Source organism: Atractosteus spatula, chromosome 23 (genome assembly GCF_055471065.1).
Source record: "Atractosteus spatula isolate fAtrSpa1 chromosome 23, fAtrSpa1.hap1, whole genome shotgun sequence".
Classification (NCBI taxonomy): Eukaryota; Metazoa; Chordata; class Actinopteri; order Semionotiformes; family Lepisosteidae; genus Atractosteus; species Atractosteus spatula.
The window spans coordinates 3,297,851-3,319,819 of record NC_142728.1 but is presented as its reverse complement, the minus strand read 5'-3'; the positions used below and the strand labels follow the sequence as shown (position 1 = coordinate 3,319,819).

Genomic DNA, 21,969 nt, shown 5'->3' with positions numbered 1-21,969 from the left:
ACGCTCTCGATGCGTTGAGTGGCCTGTGTAACCACAAGAGGGCACTACAGCTTGCAGAGACCAGCAGTGTTTAAAATGACGGGAAAAAATACACGCGAGAATGTGGGAAGTGGGATTCCTCGTGCAGCCTGCGGCTGAGGCACGTTGTGATTGGGGAGAGGGGATGATAAAACCACGCAGTCCGTGTGCTTTTTAGCTGTGACGTGGTAAACGGTATAGTAGAAAGTGTCCAGTCTGCTTAACAAGTGTTAGGCTAACGCTCGAAGAAAACTAGTTTTCAAGGTTATTAGATGAGAAAGGAACCTTAATACCAACTACACCCGTGTCGGGAGTGCCAGAGAAGCCAAATAAGGGAATTCAAAATCCATCTCCTACCAAAGTGTTGTGATTTTTGTTTTTGAAAATGCGATGATAAATATTGACCTGCTCCGACCAGCAGCCTAAGTGCACTTGCACAAGGTGCACCTAACAGCAGCGATGTTTTTCTAACCGAGTCATTGAGTAGCTCATAGTCATGCAAAAGGTATCATTGTTGAAACAGGACGCATGGGGGTGATGAAAGCCAATTAAAACTGTTGCTGGAAGATGCACCTAACACCGAGGTCTTCGTGTACCCCCAGTCCATTAGGCAGCGTCTTACTAGCTTCTCATTTGTAGCGAAACATCTCGTCTCTTGGCATAATAAAAGAAGCTGGACCCAGAGGCAAATTGTCAAACTTTTATAAATTAAAAGACTTAAAATACAACCAAAACAAACTGCAGACATTACAAACGAAGCTTCTAAAAAAACACACTTCTTTTACAGTTATTTGCAAAAAAAAATACATTCTAAAAATGCACAGCATTGTTTTCTGTCTTCTAGATACACTGTTCTGTGCCGTCACCATGCACCTCTGACAGGTGGCAGCACTGAGTAGACTAGTGAATTAGCTTGTCTGTGGATGACGTGAGTTCTCCCACTCGGCCCCTTGTTAAAAAGGCGTTGCACCAGAGCTTGCAATCTGTACTTCAGAAAAGTATGACAGACCAAATGGGTTTTGACAGATTGTTGGAGCCCTCTAAGCATTGCACTCACAAAATTATTACTTTCTAGCAGAAGTTAAATTCACTATCCTCTTACAGAAGAATAAAAACTGTAAACTGTACACTCACAGTTTTAAAGGAATAGAGTAGGTTTTTCAGATTTACCCTTGCTCTTCGGAGTTCGACAATCCTAATCTGCACGCAACTGTCACAGTATTTTCACATGGGACCCCATTGTGTCCAATGTGGACACACAGTCATTCCTTCTTTGTTGAGGGCATTAGGAGGGGCGGTGCAGTGGCTCTGTGGTTAAGGATCTGTGCCTGTGGCTGGAAGGTTGCCAGTTCAAATCCCGCAGCCGGCAGAGGAATCCTACTCTATTGGGCCCCTGAGCAAGGCCCTTAACCCCAGCTGCTCCAGGGGCGCTGTACAATGGCTGACCCTGCACTCTGACCCCAAGCTTCTCTCCCTGCCAGTGTGTCTTCGTCTCATGGAGAGCAAGCTGGGGTATGTGAAAAAAGACAAATTCCTAATGCAAGAAATTGTATAGGGCTAATAAAATGATGTTATGTTATGTTATGAGAGGTTATTGAATGCCCTGTAGCTTCCCTCTGGGGAAGTAAAAAGAAAAAAGTTACTCATTCTGCAAATGCATCTGATGCCGAAGTGGAAAAGCAGGAGATCTGAGTGCCACAGGGTTTCACTGCCCCTCAGTTCTGTTCCTTAGCTGAAGTAAAAGACGTGACTGGAAAAGATGAGCACCTGTTGGGTGGTGTGCAGCTGCCAGTCTGTAAGCATTTGAATATGCTTACGTCAACACCAGCGAGTGTGTCACTATCAACGCTGCTGGCTTCTAGCCTAAGAAGAACACATTTGTTCAATCTATCAAATCATCTGATTGGAAACAATCAATCTATCCAAGCTGTCCAGTAGTAGAGTTTGACAGACCTGCCCTAATGCTGTGGAAAGTCTGTCTGGCTGCCTAATGGATCATCTCTCCAGTTGAACAGGTTTTTATGTACAGAACCAATTCGCGATTACTTCCTTCCTGAAATCAACTCCAGTGTGTCCTAATTTCATTGGTTTTTTGTCACATTGTGGATCAAACTAAGCTACACACACCCACCCAAACGTAACCTGCCCCCCGTTTAATTACACCTTCATTACAAAGCTGGGCATCTGTTCCACTACGTCAAGCAGAGACCGGAAGCAAAACGTCATTCCGTCTCGCTCATCAAACCACTTCAGGGCACACGTCTTCTGTGCGCTTTAACACAGCAACTCCCAGATGCTCACTCAAAATCTTTCAGTAGAAAAGGAGGGGAACCCTCTTTCTGAGCTCCCTAGATAACACCCCTTTCTCCAGCCAGCCAACGGTATTTCAGCGCCTCCGAGTCGTCCTTGTGGATCTTCTCCTCGGAGCTGTTGCCCGGGTGCGCCCTGCCATCGACCTGTCACCCGCCCCCGCCTCCTCGTCCTCGTCTTCCTCACCTTCCCTGGCTGCCTCTTCCTCTTTGCCTTCAGCGTTAGGGCTCCCCTTCTCTGCCTGCACAGACAGCACCTGCAGACCATCCTTCTCCGGCTCCTCTTCCCCAGGCTCCTCGGCTTGGGGCCGATCTGGGCAGCCGTCCTTCTCTGACAAGGAACTACCGTTCCCTGGGTTGTCAGCCGGCTGGGGCTGCTCGTCCGTCGCGCAGTCCATGTGGGAGCTCATGGAGTCTGACGTCCCATCTTCAGAGCCCTCTAGCAAAACACAGGGAGGGCTCGCGGATCTCGTCGGGTCTGGCGAAAAGTCTGTTTTGCAGGGACTTTTGGTCTTACTCTGAACCGAGCCATTGGAGCTACTGTTAACAGCAGCTTCACTAGAGTCAGTTTTGCTTCTGTTGGGGAGATCCGAGCTGGTCTTCTCAGGATCCTGGATATCAGAGGCCGATTTGGGGCCTCTTGGGGTGGCCTGGTTAGAAGACGGGCTGTGGGAGAGAGCGGGACCGAGGTCGACATCCTTGCTGTTCCCATCTACACTGGTCATTTCAGGCTCCACCCCTGTGGTTCCCTCTGCTGGCCCCAGTTCCTGATGGTCCTCCAATATGCTGCTGCTGCCTGGCTCCCCTGCCTCTGACAGGGACTCTTCGGTCTCTTCTTGGCTCTTTAGGGCTCTGTATTTCTGTTAACAGATGAGGAATGAGACCGTAAATTCGGAGTGCAGTCCCCTTCAGAACCAACTGCAGCAGACCTCTTCTATAGTCAAGTTACAAAACGTTCAACGACTTGCTTAATTACATGACAAAGATTAGTCCACGGAATAAGTTGATAGAACAGCGGTTATAATACACCCTGAGAAGGACATCTCCAACTGGACTCATTAAGTATCTACAAGATGTGGGAAGTAGCTCTATGTACGACTTTGGTTTCATAGGCTTTTTAAGCATAGTTCATTTAAGAAAATCTTTCAGTGATGGACAATACATAAAGGTTATGTACTTAAAGCTCTTTAAGATCTTTCGCCAGCAAAGACCAAATCTTGCATGAAATAAAATGGGGCCTAGAAAACAATGCCTTGGATTTCTCAGGAATCCAAGAAGACAAAAGCAGGGCCTGCTGACGTGGCTCCCAAGCCAGGAAAACACATGAAGGCCGACCTGTTATTACAAATGTAACAAATTGCACAGTGTTCAATTCTGGGTGATGTCCGAGTTCTTCTCGAAGACGACGGCCCAGGTTTCGTCACAGCTGTGCTGGGAGCGGCTCGCCCGTCCACCAGCCCCAGAGAACGCCATTTCTGTTCCTCTAATTTTTCAATCAGGCAGCCAGTCTAATAATCAAGCAGCTTAATGAGCCGCCGATTTAAGGCTTAATTATCCACTAGACCGGCACTCGTGGCACCGGGTCGTGATAGCACTAGCTCTACGCTCCTCTCGTTCCTTTGGCGCTGCCTAGCAGAATGACACTCTATTCGTGGAAGCTGTGTGTGAATGTGGTTCTAGAGTCTGTCATCTGAAGAGATCTACCGGCTGCCGACCCCTGATCAAGGCTGGTGCAGCTTCTATGCCCTTCTGCTGGTTGTAAATCATTAGCTGAAGTCAGGTTCCTGATCATTTCCAAGAATGAGGGCTATCCTGCGGTCCACGTGGGTCCTAGTGCCCCATTATAGTGATGGGGACACTATACTGTAAAACCAAGGTCCTGACTCTCTGTGTTCATTAAAAATTCCAGGGCGTTTCTCAAAAAGAGTAGGGGTGTTACCCCGGTGTCCTGGCTAAATTTCCCATTGGCCCTTACCAATCATGGCCTCCTAATAATCCCTGTCTATAAATTGGCTTCATCACTCTGTTCTCCTCCCCACTGAGAGCTGGTGTGTGGGGAGAGTACTTTTGCACTCTGGCTGCCATCGCATCATCCAGGTGGGGCTGCACACTGGTGGTGGAAGTGGGATTCCTCATTACCTGTAAAGCGCTTTGAGCGGAGTGTCCAGAAAAGCGCTATATAAGTGTAAGCAATTATTATTATCCTTTATAAAAAAGAGGCAGGACTTCCCGTTTTCCCCTCAATGCACCCAATAGAGGAAAATCTGTTAAAACAAGCGTTTTGAATGGATTTGTATGGATCGAGCTGCTACAGAGACACAACTGCCCCGAGCCCCTGACCTGGAGGTTCTGGAAGTGCATCTGAGACTTGCAGTGGGACAGCCTGGCGGTGGACTCGAAATGGTAGAACTTGTGGCACAGCCTGCAGAGGAATCCAGCCACTGGGACCACAAAACTAGAGCCTATGGGGGGGAAAACGTTGAGGGGAGAGGAGGGGTTAACAGGGGAAAGCAGACTTGTCGCACAGTAAACGGAGAAGCACACTACGACAATGGCAGAGTCGGTGCCACAGCCATACCTGCTTGGCGCCAGAAACGTGCCGGAGAGACCTTTCGCCTTCAATCCAAGCCGTTCATGGGTCGGGTTACAGATGTTCACAAATCAAGCAAGCTTCTTTAAAAAAACTTCCTTGCAAGACGGTCTGAACGCCACAAGGCTACGGTTACATTCAGGCCCTTGGAAAATGAGCCAATCCGAACTGCACATGAACAACGGATGGAAACAAATCTAGTGTTCATGGCACAAGCCTGGAGCAACACTTGGTACCAAGACATAGATGGACGAGGAGAAGAGAGACCAATGTTGCAGACAAGACGGCACAGAAGGCGCTGGAAGACCAGTCACTCCTCTTATCATGCAAGATTCTTCAGATCTTGAGTACCTACTTCGTCCTCACGAGTCATTTCACTGAGGTCAATAACAAAACCAAGCCCGTTCCTGTGTGGGATTAAGGAATCCCCAGCAATAATCTTTAAAGCTACTTAAAAACTTTTGTCATGATCTTCTGCTGCATTGGTACTTATTCTGAGTACTTGAGCATTACTGCACCGAACTTGAGGCACTTAGGAAATTCAACACCAAATGAAGTCTTTTTTTTGGTTTGCTCGTAGTCCGTTCAGCATGACGAAAAGTGAGAAATAATGCAGCTTTGCACTCTAATGTTCTGATTTGCTACCATGGATTTAAGCGGGCAGAGGCTCGAACCCACGGTTCTTTCTGGCTACAGGGGAAAGCCCTGCTTCCAGTGACTGCCCGTGCAGACCACTCACCGTACTGCGTCTCCGAGTCATACTCCTCGTCGTCCCTCATCTCCTCCAGGGCCACCTCCCTCTGCGCCGGCCGCACCGCCTGCAAGGACACGCCTGGCCAGATCAGAGCTCTCGCACCCCTTAACACCCCTCCCTTCTCCGCCAGGTACATGCGAGTCGGGGCAACCTTCCAGCTGGCTCAACCAAGAAAGACGCTTGCTCGGATTGCTGGCTGAATTCTGGGCTTCACACAGGGCAACACTGAGCCTGGGTCAAGTCGCTGGCCATGACCAGGATCACGTTTTCCAAGCAGCAGCCACACATCACCAGATCTAGCACTCAGTGTCCAAGATACTCCCCAGTTTCTGACAGATCGTAGCTCCCAACGACATTGAGACACTCTCATTCAGCACTGTGGTGTTCGCAGAGTCAGGTAGCAGATGACTCTTCAGACTGCTGTAGGAGCTATAGATCTACCCATTTTGCTCTTTTCCGGAGTTGGCTGCTGACTCAACTGGCAATTCCAAATTAAATGGTTATAGAATAGTCAAATATGAATCATATGTCTGTGTACCGTTCTCTAAACACTAACATCAGTATTCATCTTGCAGAGCTGTTATGCTGTATGCAACTTCCACAAAAGTTTACCCATCGTGACATAATACAGCACTGTCTCTTGCCATGTCATTTGTTTATAGTTTCTGATCAATTCATGTCTGCAATCAGCAATTGAAATTGTACCTGGGCATTGTTCTGATGGCAAGAAAAATAAAACCACTGAATTCCTTATATACCTTAAAAGATGACACCTGCTTTCTTTCCTAACGTGCCCGGTCAGAGCCACCCCTCCTTATGCAAACTGCAAGTAAATCAGTCCCCGTACAGGACAGCTGGCATCCACATAACGGCTCAAGAAATTCACATCAAGCAAATCCACAGACAGCCCAGCTAAACTGGCTAAGCCTTGAACAAGAAATAGGAGCTCGTCGGCACCCACCTGGTCCAGTACTTGCGCACAACAAATTAAAAAACGTGCGATTCTCACTTGCAAGCCCACAGCACCAACTGCCAGGCTGAGCCATCAGAGGGAAGCCTGACGCAGCTCTTGTCTGTTAACACGTTTATATTCACAAGCTACCAAAAGCCCAGCTATGCTTAAACCGTTTATGCACCAGTGACATTGAAACCACAGCCACAGCTGCCTGATTTAATGTAGCTGCGGTTTCAATGACCAATCTCTGAAAATAGGCCTTTACCAAATAATTCGGAACTGATTCTGCCACCTCACAAATCTTTTACGTAGTGTCTGTATGCTAAGAAGTACAGGACTGTCTTCTATAATCTCTGGTCTTTGGCAGCTGTCCCAGGCGAGTATGAACACAGGCTCTTGCCTTTTGGCTATGGGAAGGTTGGCTGTCCTCGTCCTCTTCCTCCCCCTCGGTAGGCTCTTCCTCGTAGTCCTCCTCTCCCTCAAAGCAGCCGATGGCATCCACCGTGATCAGCTCCTCCAGGATCTCTGGTCCCCCCTCGTTCCGCAGCTGTGGGGGAGAACATTCACCCTTCATCTGTCTGTCTGGAAATCAAACCGGCCCACTTAACCTACTGTTAACCCCCCTTTCCAGCCCACTTTGCTCTCCGGCACCCTAGATAATATGCTAGAACTGCTTATTTGAGGATAACCCCTGGTATGTCGGTAACATCCCTGTAGTCTGTACAAACACACAAGCGACTGAGAAATGAGAAAGTGACGTGGGGTGGAATCAACTGGAACTAGGGAGCTGCTGGACTAGCACTTGCTGACGAAGTGCTGACGTCTCCTGCCCACCGCCAGACCTGCAGTACCCCCCGCCACGCAGCCCACCTCCTCCACCCTCTGCTTGTGCTCGGGCGACTTCATGTGCTCCACAAACTTGCGCGGCGTCCTGAAGTGCCACTTGCAGACGGTGCAGAACGGCCGGGACGAGTGCTTGGCCATCTGGGGAGAGGAGAGGAGAGGAGAGTAGATTGCGGCTTACGGCAGCGCTCCTCTCAGCTGCCGCTGTGTCTTTGTTTTGCTCTCGGTAATCATTCCTGCCGGGGTTTTCCAAAGCAGGAAAAAACCAGCATGGTCTGGGAAAACTGATTTTGAAAAAGGACAGCAGGGCCTTAATTAAAGGAAAAACCGTGCTTGATTTAATTAAAGAGGTTGTGGTGTTCCACTATGGTTGGAATTTGTATTTATTAAACAAGAAATGACGAGAGGAATCAAGAGGGTTTTGATGGGAACCGAACAGATGGGACACAGGGAACTCCAGCTGTGATGGCGGCCATCTACACCAAAACCCTGGATTACGGAGAAGCCAGACTTGGTTGTAAAGATTCCAGTCTGGCGCTGTTCCTTGAATTGTCCAAGTGAAGGATTCCCACCCTCCCCTTCCCGACACTCAAACTCAAGATATTCCAAAAATACGTCTCTTTGGGTACTTTCATATTGTGATGCCCAGCAGGGCGTCCCTTTGGAAAATGTATTCAAGCAACCTTGTAATAATTCATACATATCCCAAAATACAATGGGAGAGTTGCAGATCAAGCAATTTGCAGCTAGTCGCTGTCGAGTGCAGGGCCGATTTATTGATGTATTGGTGTAGATTTTAAATGCCGCAGGCAATCTGTCTAGGCTGGGATTATGGAGCCCAGTCAGAAAACCACCCGCTGAACGCACTGGTTGAATCGTGGTGCACTCAATGCCAGGAAGAAGCCCTAGCAGGGTATGGCACAAGACGGCATGCTCCCCGCCACCCCCCTCCCCTCACCTTGTGCTCTCTGGTCCTGCGGTGCTCAATCAGATCCCCGGTGAAGTGGGCCTGGCAGGTGGCACACCATCGCTGCAGCCCCAGCCTCTTCTCCCTGGGACACGCCAGCACACAGGTCACCCGAGAGCTCCACACTGCCTGCGCCATGTCAGCTGCTAGTGGCTCTACCGTCTCGAGAGTGTGCTTACCTCAGAGTCGCAGATTAGTTCACGTGTAAAGGTACTTGGGACACATGTTAAGCCCGGTCACACGATCAAGCATGCACAATGCTGCTAGCCAACGGTGAATGGGATTCTCCAAATAGCAATGCAATGTGCCACCTGGGAAAGCATGGGATGAGTTGGCCAGGGATCTGTCGGCTTTCTAGCCAACTTCACTCCTGGGTCTTGCCGGGCACCTGCAGGCTTACAGCAATGCCAGCGAGAGGCTGTGCTGCTTTCTCTGTGCTCTGCTGTGCTGCAGCACTTACAACAGAACAAAAGGTGCATGGCTCTGCAGATGAGCAGTTCCCCATTTCCTCCTGAGCAAGACCGGGGTCACTGTAATAGGGTGAGCAGGATGGGCATGCTTTCTGCTCCCAACAACTGATTGGATGCAGCCAACTTAACAGTTTAAGTGAACATAAAGGCCTACAGTGGGACTGCAGGAAATGAGACACTGCCAGAGGACTATGTCTTAAAAAACCATTGCCTGAGCACTGCCAAAAGCAAGGTGGAATTAGTACATCAGTGTGTTCTCCTCCTAGGCACTTGCAGAAAAGTGGTGCTATCAGTAAAGCAATGCACCTCCCCTCCAATATGGGGCTGCTTCCTGTGATGTGCTAAGACAAACTCCTGATTGATAATGTGATCTTTCTGGGGAAAACTCTGCTTTTTGCAAAACCTTTTTTGGACTTGAATCCTAGCACGGGGATGTAGGGGAAACAACCCCTCCTGCTCCTGTCCTCTCACCCTTCCCTGCGTGACCCCTGGAGGGACTCCTTGACCTTCGGCAACAGGGTGACCAGACAGGCGTTGCTCATGTGCTGGATCTCCATCATGCGCTGCTGGTGGGCCAGCCCGTTCATGTGGCTCTGGAAGTTCTGGAAACGGAAAACAAGTCGGGAAGGGCGAAACAGCTCAGCCGGCTCTTTAAAGCCCTGTTCTTAAAGCACAGCTCGATTTCAAATCTAGCGCTAGGCCACTAATAACCACAAAACTTCCATCAGGCAGTCAAGATTGGCGTAATGCCCGCCGACTGGAAAACTGATCCATCAATCCGCGAAAGTAATCCAGCAAAGGGGAAAACAGCCTGACTAAGAAATGGCTAAATGAGATTCTTGGATCACTTCACCAGCAATCAAACAAGCTCCAGTACTTGGACTGAGTGGCCTAGTCTTGTTTGGGGCCTCTCTCTTCTTCTTTCTAATTGCAATTTCTAATCAACAGTTTAGTAGAGAAGCACCACAGGATTTTGTTTAGGACTTGTGGTGTAGGGACACAAAAGAGCCAAGTGGCTGAACTGCACTGTTACTTTGTAACGTTTTCATTTGAAGAGAACAGGCGCACAGCTACTCCCTCCATTACACAGCGCCTGGCTCTTAGGACCTGATCACCTTTTATGGATCAATCGGAAAAGATTGTGCCATTTCCAGTCCCTCTCACTTAGAACCAGGATGCAGCGTTTTTACTGCATGTTCTTCTTTCACAATCTACCCCCCACAAAATAAGACACTCGAAGAACTGCTAGTGCTTCAGATGGAAGAAACGCAAAAGATCTTGGCATGCTGGATAAATGCTCAGTACCAGGATTCCTGGGAGCTGGGGTAGCTCAGACAGCAAAGGGCATCTAGCTCCTGACCAGAAGGTCCCGGGTTCAAACCCAGGTAGGGGCAAGCAATGTAGCTTACTCTAATCCCTTCCAGACGGCTCCCAGGTCCACTCAGCCTGCTTTTAAAATGAGTACAGGGGGTTAATCCTTCCGGGGGTAATATTAGAGTAATATTACCCTTCCGGGGTTAATAGGTTGGGCGGAGCGTGATGCTGACCACATCACCTCCACCTCCCGTGTCGGATGCTCGAGAAAAATGGTCCTTTATGGTCCTTCCCATGGGCTTTTATGCCCTGAAAAGGGACCTCCCCACCTACCAGGATTACTGAAAGGACTGAAGTGGCCCTGATTCAGAAGCAGGACCCCACACGTCACGTCAGTCAGTACCTGCTGGTTGTGACAGGTGATGCTGCAGATGTAGCAGTAGAACCTGTTGGGCCCCTCGCAGCCGGAGTTCCGCTCGCTGCTCCTGGAGGCCAGCTCGGACGTGCTGGTGCTGAAGGCGCGGCTCTCGCTGCTCTGCTGGATGGTCACTTTCAGGGAGGCCCCTGCGCCCAGGACCTGAGTACAGCAGCAACGTGCCCCTTGAGCGCAGAGCCCCAGAGCACAGAGCCAGCGTGGCAAAAACTATTCCTGAAACAACTTGATCTTTCTTGTAAACTCTTCAATCAGAACTGCTCATTTTCTCGGGCATATACTGTACAAGCTTTGTTAAACGGATTTAGAGGTGCCGTAATAGAGTAAGACCTCACTGAGAATACGGCGTGCAGTTTTGGTCACCATACTGCAAAAAGGATACAACAGCCACAGGAAGAATTCAGAGCAACGGGAATGACTCCTGGTCTCAGGGGATTAGAAATAACGGACAACGTAAGGGAGCTAGATCTCTTCAGTCTTGAACAAAGGAGATTTTATCTAACTTTATAAAACCGTAAAGGGTACAGATATAGGGAACCCATGAGACTTGCACCCTTGGTTGCATGAAACAAGTGGGAACTATAAAGGAATTAATTAGCATGAAGAACAGGAAATGCTTCTTTATCCAAAGAGTTGTGGGTGAGAGTTGAAACAGTCTTCCCAGCCAGGTGGTTGAGGTCCAAACTCTTGGCTTAAGAAATGGCTGGAAGGAATTTTATATTCACTTAACTATTAAACTACCATATCTGTTCCTAAACCACCCACAGGGAAAATCAGGCCAACTGTCTTAGCCACTTTCCCAGGTAAATAACACAATGGTCTAAAATACAGCAGATTTCCTATGAGCCAAATGCACAATCTTATAAACCTTGGATATTAGCACTTTTGTCTTTGTGGTCCTTTTCTTATACCATTTTTAAAATGATTATGCTTTTTGGTACAAAAAGTATATCTTCAGAGCAAAGCTTACAAAGACTGCTCATCTAAGTCTTACGGAAACGGTTCAAAACACACGCAACTGCCATAGCACTGAAATTTAGTTCTAAAAACAGCTTCATTAGCCATTGATCACTAGCCCAGATTACCCTTAACCAGTTTCCCAGCATTCTGGAAGACTTCTCCCAATGGACTGTACTGTGGCTTCGACGACCAGTTTTAGACCCCCTGTATCCCATCATCCCCCACCCACCTCAGCCGCTCTGCTCTCTTCAACAAACTCTACAGCCTCTGGTCCATCTGCACTTCCTCCTTCTTCCAGAACAGCACATTCTGTTGGACAAGAGAACATGGATCAGTGATCCCCTATGCTGGGAATCTTTCTTAGGCAGTAATTCTAATAGACGAAAGCATCATCCCACTGGATTGGCTTCTACCACTAACTCTGCTCCCGATGTCTCGATGTTCATAGCTGGTTCGGACGACATGCAAACCCACAGATATTGAGCCATGCCAGAAATACTGTAAACGTTTTGCGAGTATAATTTTTTTGCAGCGTTGCTCTCTTTCAAAACTGTTGTATTAAGTAAATTAGTCTTTGAGAAAGCAATTAATCATTTCTGACTTATGACGTATAATTTTTTTGCAGTGAATTTTACAACAGTCACTCTGCACAGTACAGAAACCACACACCTCCAGGCTCTGTGTCTTCCACCGTACTTTTATAATCTGCGGTCAGCGTTTCAGCAGAAGCAGCAGCAGTCCCCATATCCTCTTCAGATCTGTAAAGGAAATGCAACCTGGGATAAAAACCCAACTAAGCACATCCTGTATAATAGTTACCGCTCGGATTATTAAAAAGGGACAATGTGAAACACTGATGGTTGGACATTTCTGCCATGAAGTATTCAAAAGGAGCACAATTAAAAAATAAACAACCTAGTGTAGCACCAATAAAGATTTTTCCATTTACAGGTTTATATACCTTATACTATATATGCAGATAGTGGTTCATGACCGATGAGCCATGATCATTGGATGTCATGACATAAAATACAACCCAGGATGTGTAAGAAAAACGGAAAGAAAAATAATCATTCAGGCATGGGCCTTTGGAGACTGTTTTAATTCTCTAGATTGACTCTGTGCTATTAATACTCACAAAGAAGTTGTGCCTTCTCCCCTTTCAATGTAAACAGCTCAAACAGGAAGTGCAACTTGAGCTATCTGCTTGACACTGTGGATCACTCTCCTCCTCTTAGCCCTTGCTGACCTGTAGACTTCTGGTACTTTTCATCCCTGGTCTTCTTGATAACACCTCCAGTATCCTGGTGAGTTCTATTCTCTGCTTCTTCCTATCTGCAGGTGTTCCCCAGGGGTCTACCCTTGGTCCTCTACACACACTCTGAGTTTTTATCTCCACCTCCTTTTTATTCACCCATCCTTCTTTCCCACTTTCTGACAATCAGGTCTTCTCCCACATCTCTGCTTCTCCGATAGCCATCTCCTCCAGTGTACCTCTCCATCTCTATTCCTCCCACCTCTACTCTCACCTGTTAGGGTGCAACAAACTACCCACAAATTCAGACTGCTCAGTCTTTCAGCATACTTCACCCGTCCTTTCAGCTCTTAACCACATCCTTTAGTTATTCTTACACTCCACTCCACTGTTCTTAAAGCACAGTGGCAATCTGCTTTTTCATTGGAAACACAGAACACACACCAATGGGGTTACTGGATTTCTTTGTGTTCCCACTGCCTTTACAATACTGTTTTCATACTACTTCATTTTTGAGCAGCACTTGAGGTGTCAGTCTTTCTTTGCTAGTCTTACTTTGCTCTCCTTTATTGTACTTATTTTACTTGCATGCAATCATGTTTTCTTCTGCAACACTTTTCAAACAATGTAAGACGCACAAGGTACTGGTACAGTATCTACGCACTCGATGCAGGCTTTTGATGACCATGCAAATGAACAGGTTTTGGTTTCAATTCATACCTCTCTGTTCGCTGTCTTTTCACCAAAGGCTCTTCCTGATCAGCTGAGGGTTGAGTCTGGCCATCTGGGACTGCAGCATTGTCCTCTGTACAGACAACACAAAAGTCACAACCATTTTTCCCTCCAGAGAGCTGGGCTAAAATAGTGCTGTAAATGTGTCTACAAATGAAATACCAGCTCTGTCGGATGGATCTGAGAATATACAGAAGTATACCAATTTAATATAAAGCAGTTTGTCAAATCAGTGCCTCTGCATAGAGATTTCCATCCTAAAGGGTACCAAAGCATTTTAAACACAAAAGGGGAACCAATTTCATCCATTAAAATTTTCAGTTAAATAAAGGGGAATCTTACAGAGACCAGATTGTGCAAGACTTGGGATAAATTTAGACAGAACCTTGGGGTAACCCAATTAGTGAGAATCTTGGCTTAAAGTCATATCTGAAGGATGTGTCCATATTGGGTTGTTGGGATTGGACGTTCTGGTCTAGATGGAAGTGTGCTACCTACTGGTCCATCAAAACCACTAAGAGTTGCTACCTGATTTCAGGTCAGCCAATCAGTACTAACCATTCCAGCCTAAGCATCTCAAGGTTATGGAGATCTGACATAATCTTTGAAGGTGAAAGACCAGCTTATTAGAACGCCTATTGCTTCTGCAGTTCTTGAAGAATGAAAGCATGCAAGTATGCAAATGAATATACATTAAAGCTTGAGTAGGGAGCTGTGTCAGCATGCGTGGGCTGCAAAGGAACCGGTACTGGTTTATTCCAAAAAAAGACAATGTTTCAGCTGTGGAGCCTTCTTCACACCTGAAGAAGGCTCCACAGCCTAAATGTTGTCTCTTTTCTCTTCAGCATGGAATAAACCTTTACGATTAAGCTGGTGAAAAACTGAAAGATGTTCGTAGAGCACTCTACATCCCTTAAGAGTAACACTTGAGTCGGATTCTTTTTGTACAAATATACATCCGAAACAGGACACACAGAGTGCCCCACTCCAGCTTTTACAGGTAATCAAGCAGCGACTGATCACAGTACAAAGGAACAGGTGGCGAGAGCTCCTATGCAGGTCATTAGTGTTAAATCACGTTCACGGTACAAAGCGCTGTACAATTATCCCACGTGGACACGCAACAGGAAATCAACTATTTAAAAAATAAAAACCAAGATGTGATTTAAAAGTGCTCAAGATCTGAAATGTGCAGGGAGCTCACTTCCCCCAGTACTAGAGGGACAGGAAAGGAAACAGAAATGAATAGAAATGGTGACTATGGCCATTGGTGGCACTTGCCTAATAGGAGTACTATAAGCTAGAGCTGTACTGTGAGTGGCAACAAATACCCACATGTCCCGTTGCCACTCGGCACACGCTCAGATCACATTCAGTTCCACCAGAAGGCAGGAAGGGGGCAGCCGTACCTCTGGAGACTGCCCTGTCGCTGGGCTCCCCTTCACTGCCGCCCTCTGAACGGACCTCCCCGGTGGGCGGCGGCCGCTGCTCACACTCCCTCTTCCTTTCTGGGAGCCTTGCAAAGTCCTGGGGGTCAGAAAAGGGGACGGACCAAAAAAAAAAAACAACTCACTACTCTTGACTTGAATCGCACAGCTTTAAGGAGGAGCACTCTTTCTCATATTTTAGACCGCGTTAGGAGCGTAGACCCAAGATATTCACTAATTCTGAAGCCAGAATGGTTTCCTGCAACTTGTCACTGGGCTGCAGGAGGAATACCGAAAACACCCCCTGCTCACCTGCCAGGCGTTTGATCTTCGTCCTGCCTGTGACTTGCTCTGACAGATGCCAAGATCCTGGTCGGGATACCGAGGCGTAACAGAGATTAATTACCGCTGCATTTCAGCATCTGCATTCATCAGCAGTCAAGGTTCTACTGCAAAAATAAAACCTGCTCTCTGCCAACGGGCCCACTTGTCCAGATGGTGGCCGCACTCTGTAATCCAGGTGGTGATGAAGCAGGTAAGGGAAAGAGCTTGCCAACATACGTTTTTTTGACAAAAACGAGGCAGGCGAGCCCTGGAGATCATACTGTTTCATGTGATTGTTTAAGACCTTATTAAGCTTAAGGTACTGTATGTCAGTGAGTGGAAATGTTCCCCTCCATTGGAAAAAACAGCTTTCCCTCAAGTTCAGCTCAAGCCCCCCTCACCTTGTAGTGCCGGCTGTGGGGGTGGTAGTGCCGCGGAGGAAAGCCCATGACGGGGGTCTTGATGGCCACTCCCATGGGCGCAGGCCCCAGGAGGGAGGGCCGGGCCCCCGCAGGGAAGAAGGGGGGGAACTGCTGGCCACCCATTGCGAAGCCGCGCAGGTTTCCTGGAAGGAGACGGGGAAACAGACCAGTGGGGGTTAGAGACCAGGGCACCCACACGGGATGGGTCTGGTTATCGAAGCACGCTCTTCCTGCTGAAGAGTCCTGCACTGGCAAAATAAGAAATAGGCTTCTGGTCTTGCATCATCAATACATCTGACACAGGTTTTTCAAACAGGGGAGGAGGGGAGCTAAAGTAGCACCCCTTTTCTCCATTAGGGTGTTACTACTAGGTGTGGCACCAGTATGTGACATACTCTGCCCCTAGTTGGAGCTGTCCCAGGGATCTGCGCAGTTATAAAATCACAAAGGTGACATGCAGAGCTGTCTGAAAGTCCTTTCACGTGTAAGACCTGCAGATCTACTGTTAAACTCGACTGGTTGTGCCTGTCTGGCGGCTCCCACAGTAACAGGTCAGCTGCTCCTGCATTCTCCCAGTTTCCACAGGCTTGGAAATCGGGTTTGCACATTTCCGCGTCTTTTAAAGCAAGTATCGGCCAACTTGTGTTTCAATGCAGGAAAAAAAAGAGATTAATGAAATGGAAGTCAAACGTTAATGACGAGCCAGTTGTTGAACCGTCCGCAGTCCCTTTCCATGAGGAGGCTGAATGACACACAGCAAATGCGGTCAAAAAGCAGCAGCCTGGAAGTCACGCTGAGCAGCTGTTGTGTTCCCCACTGATCAATTCCTCAGTCACTCAAGTACAACGAAATAGAATAACGCTAATTAGAGGAAGCAGCAACAGTTATTCCACTTAGGTGGTACAGAACTGTGGCTTCCCACTCTGTTCCTGATGAGTTCTGGTATTTATTCCAACTTGGTTTGCACTAATTGATTTCGATTTTCTATTTGAGGAGCATCTTGAAATGTCCTTGAAACTTTCAGGTTGTTTGGAATTAGTGGACTAATTACTAAGAACACCGCTCATTCGAGTGTCACCTTAAATGTTACCAGCTTGATCTGTGCAGAATGTTTTTTCCCCTTGTGGGGAATATTTGACACGATTATTCCTACCCGCTGCTATGTCTATCATCATTCTATTAAGAGCTGTGTAAACAAAAGAAAATAGGGAGACATTATTAAAGGATTATTAGGTTTTTTTCCTGCATTGTGGAGGAGAGACTGTATACCAGTGCTGTGTGCATAGTCTTTAAACCAAGGACTGACTGAAAAGATCAAGTATAGCTAAACAAGCAGATCCATTAAAAGCATCAGTGATTATGATCTCAGATGGAACAACCACCAGTGAAGATGGGGAGTCACAGGACTGTGGATACAAGCCATTGGGGAGGGACACAATCATTTCTGCAATCAATGAAAACCTCCACAACAAATCACGCCACATCTCCGATGAAAGACCTCTCCAGAACTCGGTCTGAAAGGAACACCAGATGGACAATACATTTCAGAACTACTGTACATGTACCGTCCTCCAGTTTTCTGCATGCAAATGTTTTCTTTCCCGAAATAAGAAGCTGACGTTCTTTCATGCGTTTCTTGGTGCAAAAATCACGCATTTCTGATGGTTTTCCATTGCATGAAGCCCCTTCAAGCCCCAGACAGACTGCTTGCTGTAGAAAATGTAAATATGCTGGTAGGAGATTTTAAATTCGGAACCTAACTCACATCCAGAAATAGCAAAAGCAATTGAAAGATTAATAATATTTGTTCCCATTGTATACCCACCACATTACATGTACAGTATAGTACACTACCTCTACACCCCTTGCACATGAGCCTTAAAAGGTGATAACAGCATTTCTGAAAAGCCTGTTCCAACATATTGAAATATTAAACGGACCGAGATTCAAAAAGTTGGCGTACGTGTGGGGAAACCTATAACCGGGGATCTCTGTCCACTGTACACTGTCCAAATGGAATACCTAATTGACCCAAAGTCACAGTTTTTCCATATGCTTGATCCAGAGAGCTGGCATTGCTTGCAGTCTGCTTGGTCAGCCTATTCCCAACACCCTCTTCTCCTCCACCAGACCTTCTCTGGACTGCATGTGACAACAGGAGCTCTGCGGCGACCCCAGTCTGTACCAGCGATGTAGGGCATCTTGGGAGCTGGATGCCCGAAACACCCATGGAAGGAGAAGACTGACAGTACCTTGCATCTGCTGCATCAGCAGGGCGCCCTGGAGCATGGGGTTGGGCCCGATGAGAGTGGTCTGGGTGGCAGAGCACAGATTCACCATGCGGGGCGGAGGAGGAGGAGGAGGCGGCGGCGGGGCCTGCGTAGGTGGTGGCAGCGGCCTGTCGCCAAAACACAAAAAAGCAAAAGACACGAGACGCGGTCAGGACCATCCAGCGCCAGTCTCAACGTCAGGGTGCTGTCCCAGCCCGCCTGAGCCCCCACTGACTCCAACCAAACTGATGTGCTCATCCTGCGAGACTGCGTGTCTGCAAGTGTGACCGATTTGGATTCATGCCTCTCCAGCACCTGCAAGACCCCAGCGGATGCTTAAGGATTGCTTATGGTCAGCATATTGCAAGTCTTTCTACAGATTTGCTATAGGACTCAAGTCAGATCTTTGACTGTGCCACCCAAGAACATTCACTTTCTTATTCTTAAACCACTCCAGCGCAGCCTTGTGCTTTAGTTAGATCACTGTCCTCCTGAAAGGTGAATTTACCTTTAGTCTACTTTAGTCTAATATCCCTCTAAGATATGCCTGTACTTTGCTCCATCCATTTTCCTAAAATATCTTAAATTAATGTGCACAAAGGGTGTGTCCACTTTTTTCCTCGATTTTATAATGTTAAGATTAATGCTTAATAAATATTCCACCACTAATGAGTCATATAATCTAATTTATTTTGCCTAAATATATTAATTTTAAAGGTTCACTTCCTTAACATAAAAGGCCTTGTGCTTTCTTTGTGATTAACGCCATGTTGGTGTCCGATTATCACAGATCAATAGTTTTTAAAACCCTCTCCAATGTTTAGCAAACGATAACGGGTACCCCCCAGACAAGCCAATCACTTTCTTAGGACTTAAAACAAGTTGTACAGTATTTCGTTTCATAGTCTAACGAGAGGAGACGGGTGAGATGAGATAAAATTAATGTTTTATTTCAAGGTGGGCGATGTACAGTAGGGTTACAATTAATTTGTCGCAAAAAGGAAGCACACCGTTATAAATTAGCTGCAGATCACATTGGTCAAAAAAAATCCAGATACTTCAACACGCACATAAATGATCAAATATATTGCAGATATGCAATAAATTGAGGCTCCTGTCAGTTATTTGAATACCTACTGCGTTATTGTTCCGTGTAAACCAACAGGTAGTTCATTCAACAGAATACTACTTCCTGTTATAAGAAAATCATTTCGCTCCTAATAAGATTTGTGTTATTGAAATAAACTCTTTACTATTTCCGAAGCATGTGGATGGAGGGGAGGGGGGGTAAATGCGACATTTTTTTGCCTACGATTTCTCGACTTCGCGGCCTACAATCCCCGGCCTGGATTGGACTCTCTTACCGGCCTCCCTGGTGGTGGTGGTGGTGATGATGGTGAGGAGGCGGCGGCGGCGGCGGTGGAGGCGGAGGAGGAGTTGGCTGGTGTTGGAAAAGCTGCTGGAGCTGCCGGAGGTGCTGATGAAATTGCTGCTGTTGGTGATGGTGGTTGAACATGTTGTCGCCGTGGAAACGTTACTGCTGACTATAATTACAGAAGAAAACGCAGGCAAGCAGTAAGTAATCCATAATAAACCTCTTAGAATTGCTCATACTCACACGAGTATATACGCTGTGACATCGCGGTGGATCTTGCCCGTTTAATACCGAGCAATAATCTCGCCCTCCAAAAATATGAACTAACTTTTAATTCATTTGCAACTGAATGCACAAAAGCCACTGCTCACTCGCCCTGCATAATTCAGTGAATGAGTGCACTAGTTACAGCTGACAAAAACAGCCTAGTAACATGCAGTACAAAGCGCATCTTGTACACACAGCAGGTGAATTGGGTGTTTTGCAATCCAGTCATAAACCGCAAGATTTATCGACCCCCCCCCCCGATACAAATAAAAATGAAAAGAAAAGGCGAAGTGCTGCACTTCGAATAATAAAAAGGCAATGTTCAATGAAAGGCTCTAAAGCCAGCCTCCCTGTCTGTAATCGCACTGTCACAGGGACTGTACACAGCGTAATACTCCGAACTTGGCAATACACCGAACTTCAGGAATCCAGTTACATGCTCAGGGAACATTTAAATTCAACCTGTCGTCGCTCCTGTCTGTCCTGATGATTATGTTTTTTTGTCCCACCGGCAGCTGTGCCTGCTATTTTCTTTGAAGCAATTCTACTGTACTTGCTTTTTAGGAGATCGTGCGCTTTGTCACTGAAGTCTGTGGTTCCCTGACGTCGCCTCCGGGAGGACGGGAGGACTGTATGCAGTGTTTTTATTTTTAAAGATGGACGGGGGAGGCACTGTACGTGACATCGCTGGTCTTCGTTAATTAAGCTAATTAAGCCATCTCCCTTGGGCCCCCTTTCCTGAGAAGGGAAAACCTTTGAAGACGCAAAAAAAAAAACTTCCAAGGTACTGTGAGCAGTGAGTCGCATTCAAATGCCCCGTTTAAATACCTCGTATTTATAAACAATGTAGGACCAGGAGGACAGTTCACTGCTGTGCAAGTCGGCTGGAATTCTATTTATTATTAATAGAATTTTCTATCATTGCAGAGGTGATCAGTCAGAGGAAAAATTCACTTATTTAACTTCTCAGAGGAGCAATGCAAACAGGCACCATTGTTTGTTACCATAGTCTAGAATACCTAAAGCATAGGTGTGTCAGCCTGCATCCCACTGTCTATAACATGGTGTCAGAAAACCAGTAGCCCTGGGCAGGGATGTGACTGGGAAATTGTTCAGGGTCCAGCTGTAGTATCTACACAGGGCCAGACTTCGGTGTTCGTAGGCCCTGGGCACTTTCACTCCGAAATGTGCAAAAAGAAGGGTAAACGCCGATTGAATTATGTCGATTGGGATGATGCATCTTAAACTATTCTAATGCTAAAGCACGTGATTGATGGAGCGAGTCGAGCGTTCCATACTTCTAGTTTCTAGAACAGCCGCTGGATAGCGTGTGATTATTGATATTGATAGTATAACAAGGGCAAAGATCTGTAACCAATAATGATATGGGTATGAAGTCTATTGGTTTGCCAAGATATGTGTTTTTAATGTCTTTTCATTACATTATGTATAACAGGCTAGAGCAAACATATTTAAAGAGAACCTATGAAAGGCTTGACATGCAAAAACTGAGCCGTTCCATCTTTTCTTTCATAATATCTCTAGAATTTATAATGGAGGGAAGGGACTTCACTGAACATACTCATTCAATTTTAAATCTATTCACATTGTTTAGTATGAGGGTTTTTTTTAAAGCGATGCACAAGTTTAAGGGAAAAAAAGCATAAATGCTCAGTCAACCGAGTAGTCAGTTTTTCTGTTTCTCAGATTGCAAATTTTGAGCAGCTGGGTCCTGCTGTCTAACACATTATTTCAGCACTATGGACAGAGTTTGCAATTGACTATATACACCAAGGTATGATATTTTTATGCACTCGAATTTGCAGTAGAAAATAAGCCGATACAAATTATGAAAACAACAAATCATATGGAAAACATGTGGTTTCGTATGTGTTATGAAATCATAACACATAGGAAACAACAATGCACACTTGCTCAACTCTCTGCTGCAAGCAATTATAAAAGACCAGCCCAGAGAGGACCTGCATATTTAAAAATTAAAAATCGGAAAATTATAATAACCTTTGTTTGAAAAGTGCCTTTCCAAACTCAGGGGCCACTGTACATAGTGATAAAAAAAATACCATGAAATAAAACTGGAACATGCGAGACAAGATATAAGACAAGCAGGTGTAGGCCCGGCTTAAAAAGTGTGTTTAAAATTTAGATTTAAAAACAGTGAAAGAATCTGCCTCTCAAAGACAGCTATGAAGGGCATTCCATAACCATAGAGCTGCGACTCTAAGCACGGCCAGTAGTATAACATTTAGTGCCAAGTACAGTG

General features: G+C 46.5%; 1 protein-coding gene across 2 annotated transcripts; it reads right to left on the bottom strand.

Annotated features, from left to right (window-relative positions):
- Positions 1-704: 704 nt before the first annotated feature.
- Positions 705-20,271, bottom strand: ciz1a (cdkn1a interacting zinc finger protein 1a). Of its 2 annotated transcripts, XM_088940792.1 has the most exons (16): positions 20,148-20,271; positions 19,408-19,587; positions 18,026-18,171; positions 15,753-15,916; positions 15,010-15,127; positions 13,589-13,673; positions 12,283-12,371; positions 11,843-11,922; positions 10,624-10,797; positions 9,378-9,508; positions 8,428-8,521; positions 7,497-7,610; positions 7,027-7,173; positions 5,657-5,735; positions 4,668-4,789; positions 705-3,187 (listed from the first exon to the last, which is right to left on the bottom strand). In XM_088940792.1, the coding sequence occupies exons 2-16, from the start codon at positions 19,557-19,559 to the stop codon at positions 2,405-2,407; spliced, it is 2,478 nt and encodes an 825-aa protein (XP_088796918.1). In that variant the 5' UTR covers positions 19,560-19,587; positions 20,148-20,271; the 3' UTR covers positions 705-2,404. The 2 variants fall into 2 exon arrangements, with proteins under 2 accessions (XP_088796918.1, XP_088796919.1); XM_088940793.1 differs by lacking the exon at positions 20,148-20,271 and having other exon boundaries at positions 19,408-19,655.
- Between the last annotated feature and the right edge of the window lie 1,698 nt (positions 20,272-21,969).

Coding starts and splice junctions, on each gene's coding strand:
- ciz1a (XM_088940792.1), bottom strand. CDS start 19,559: ATGTTCAACCACCATCACCAACAGCAGCAATTTCATCAGCACCTCCGG. Junction 15,128..15,752: donor CCCACAGCCGGCACTACAAG/GTGAGGGGGGCT, acceptor TCTGACCCCCAG/GACTTTGCAAGGCTCCCAGA. Junction 13,674..15,009: donor CGACAGGGCAGTCTCCAGAG/GTACGGCTGCCC, acceptor TTGTCTGTACAG/AGGACAATGCTGCAGTCCCA.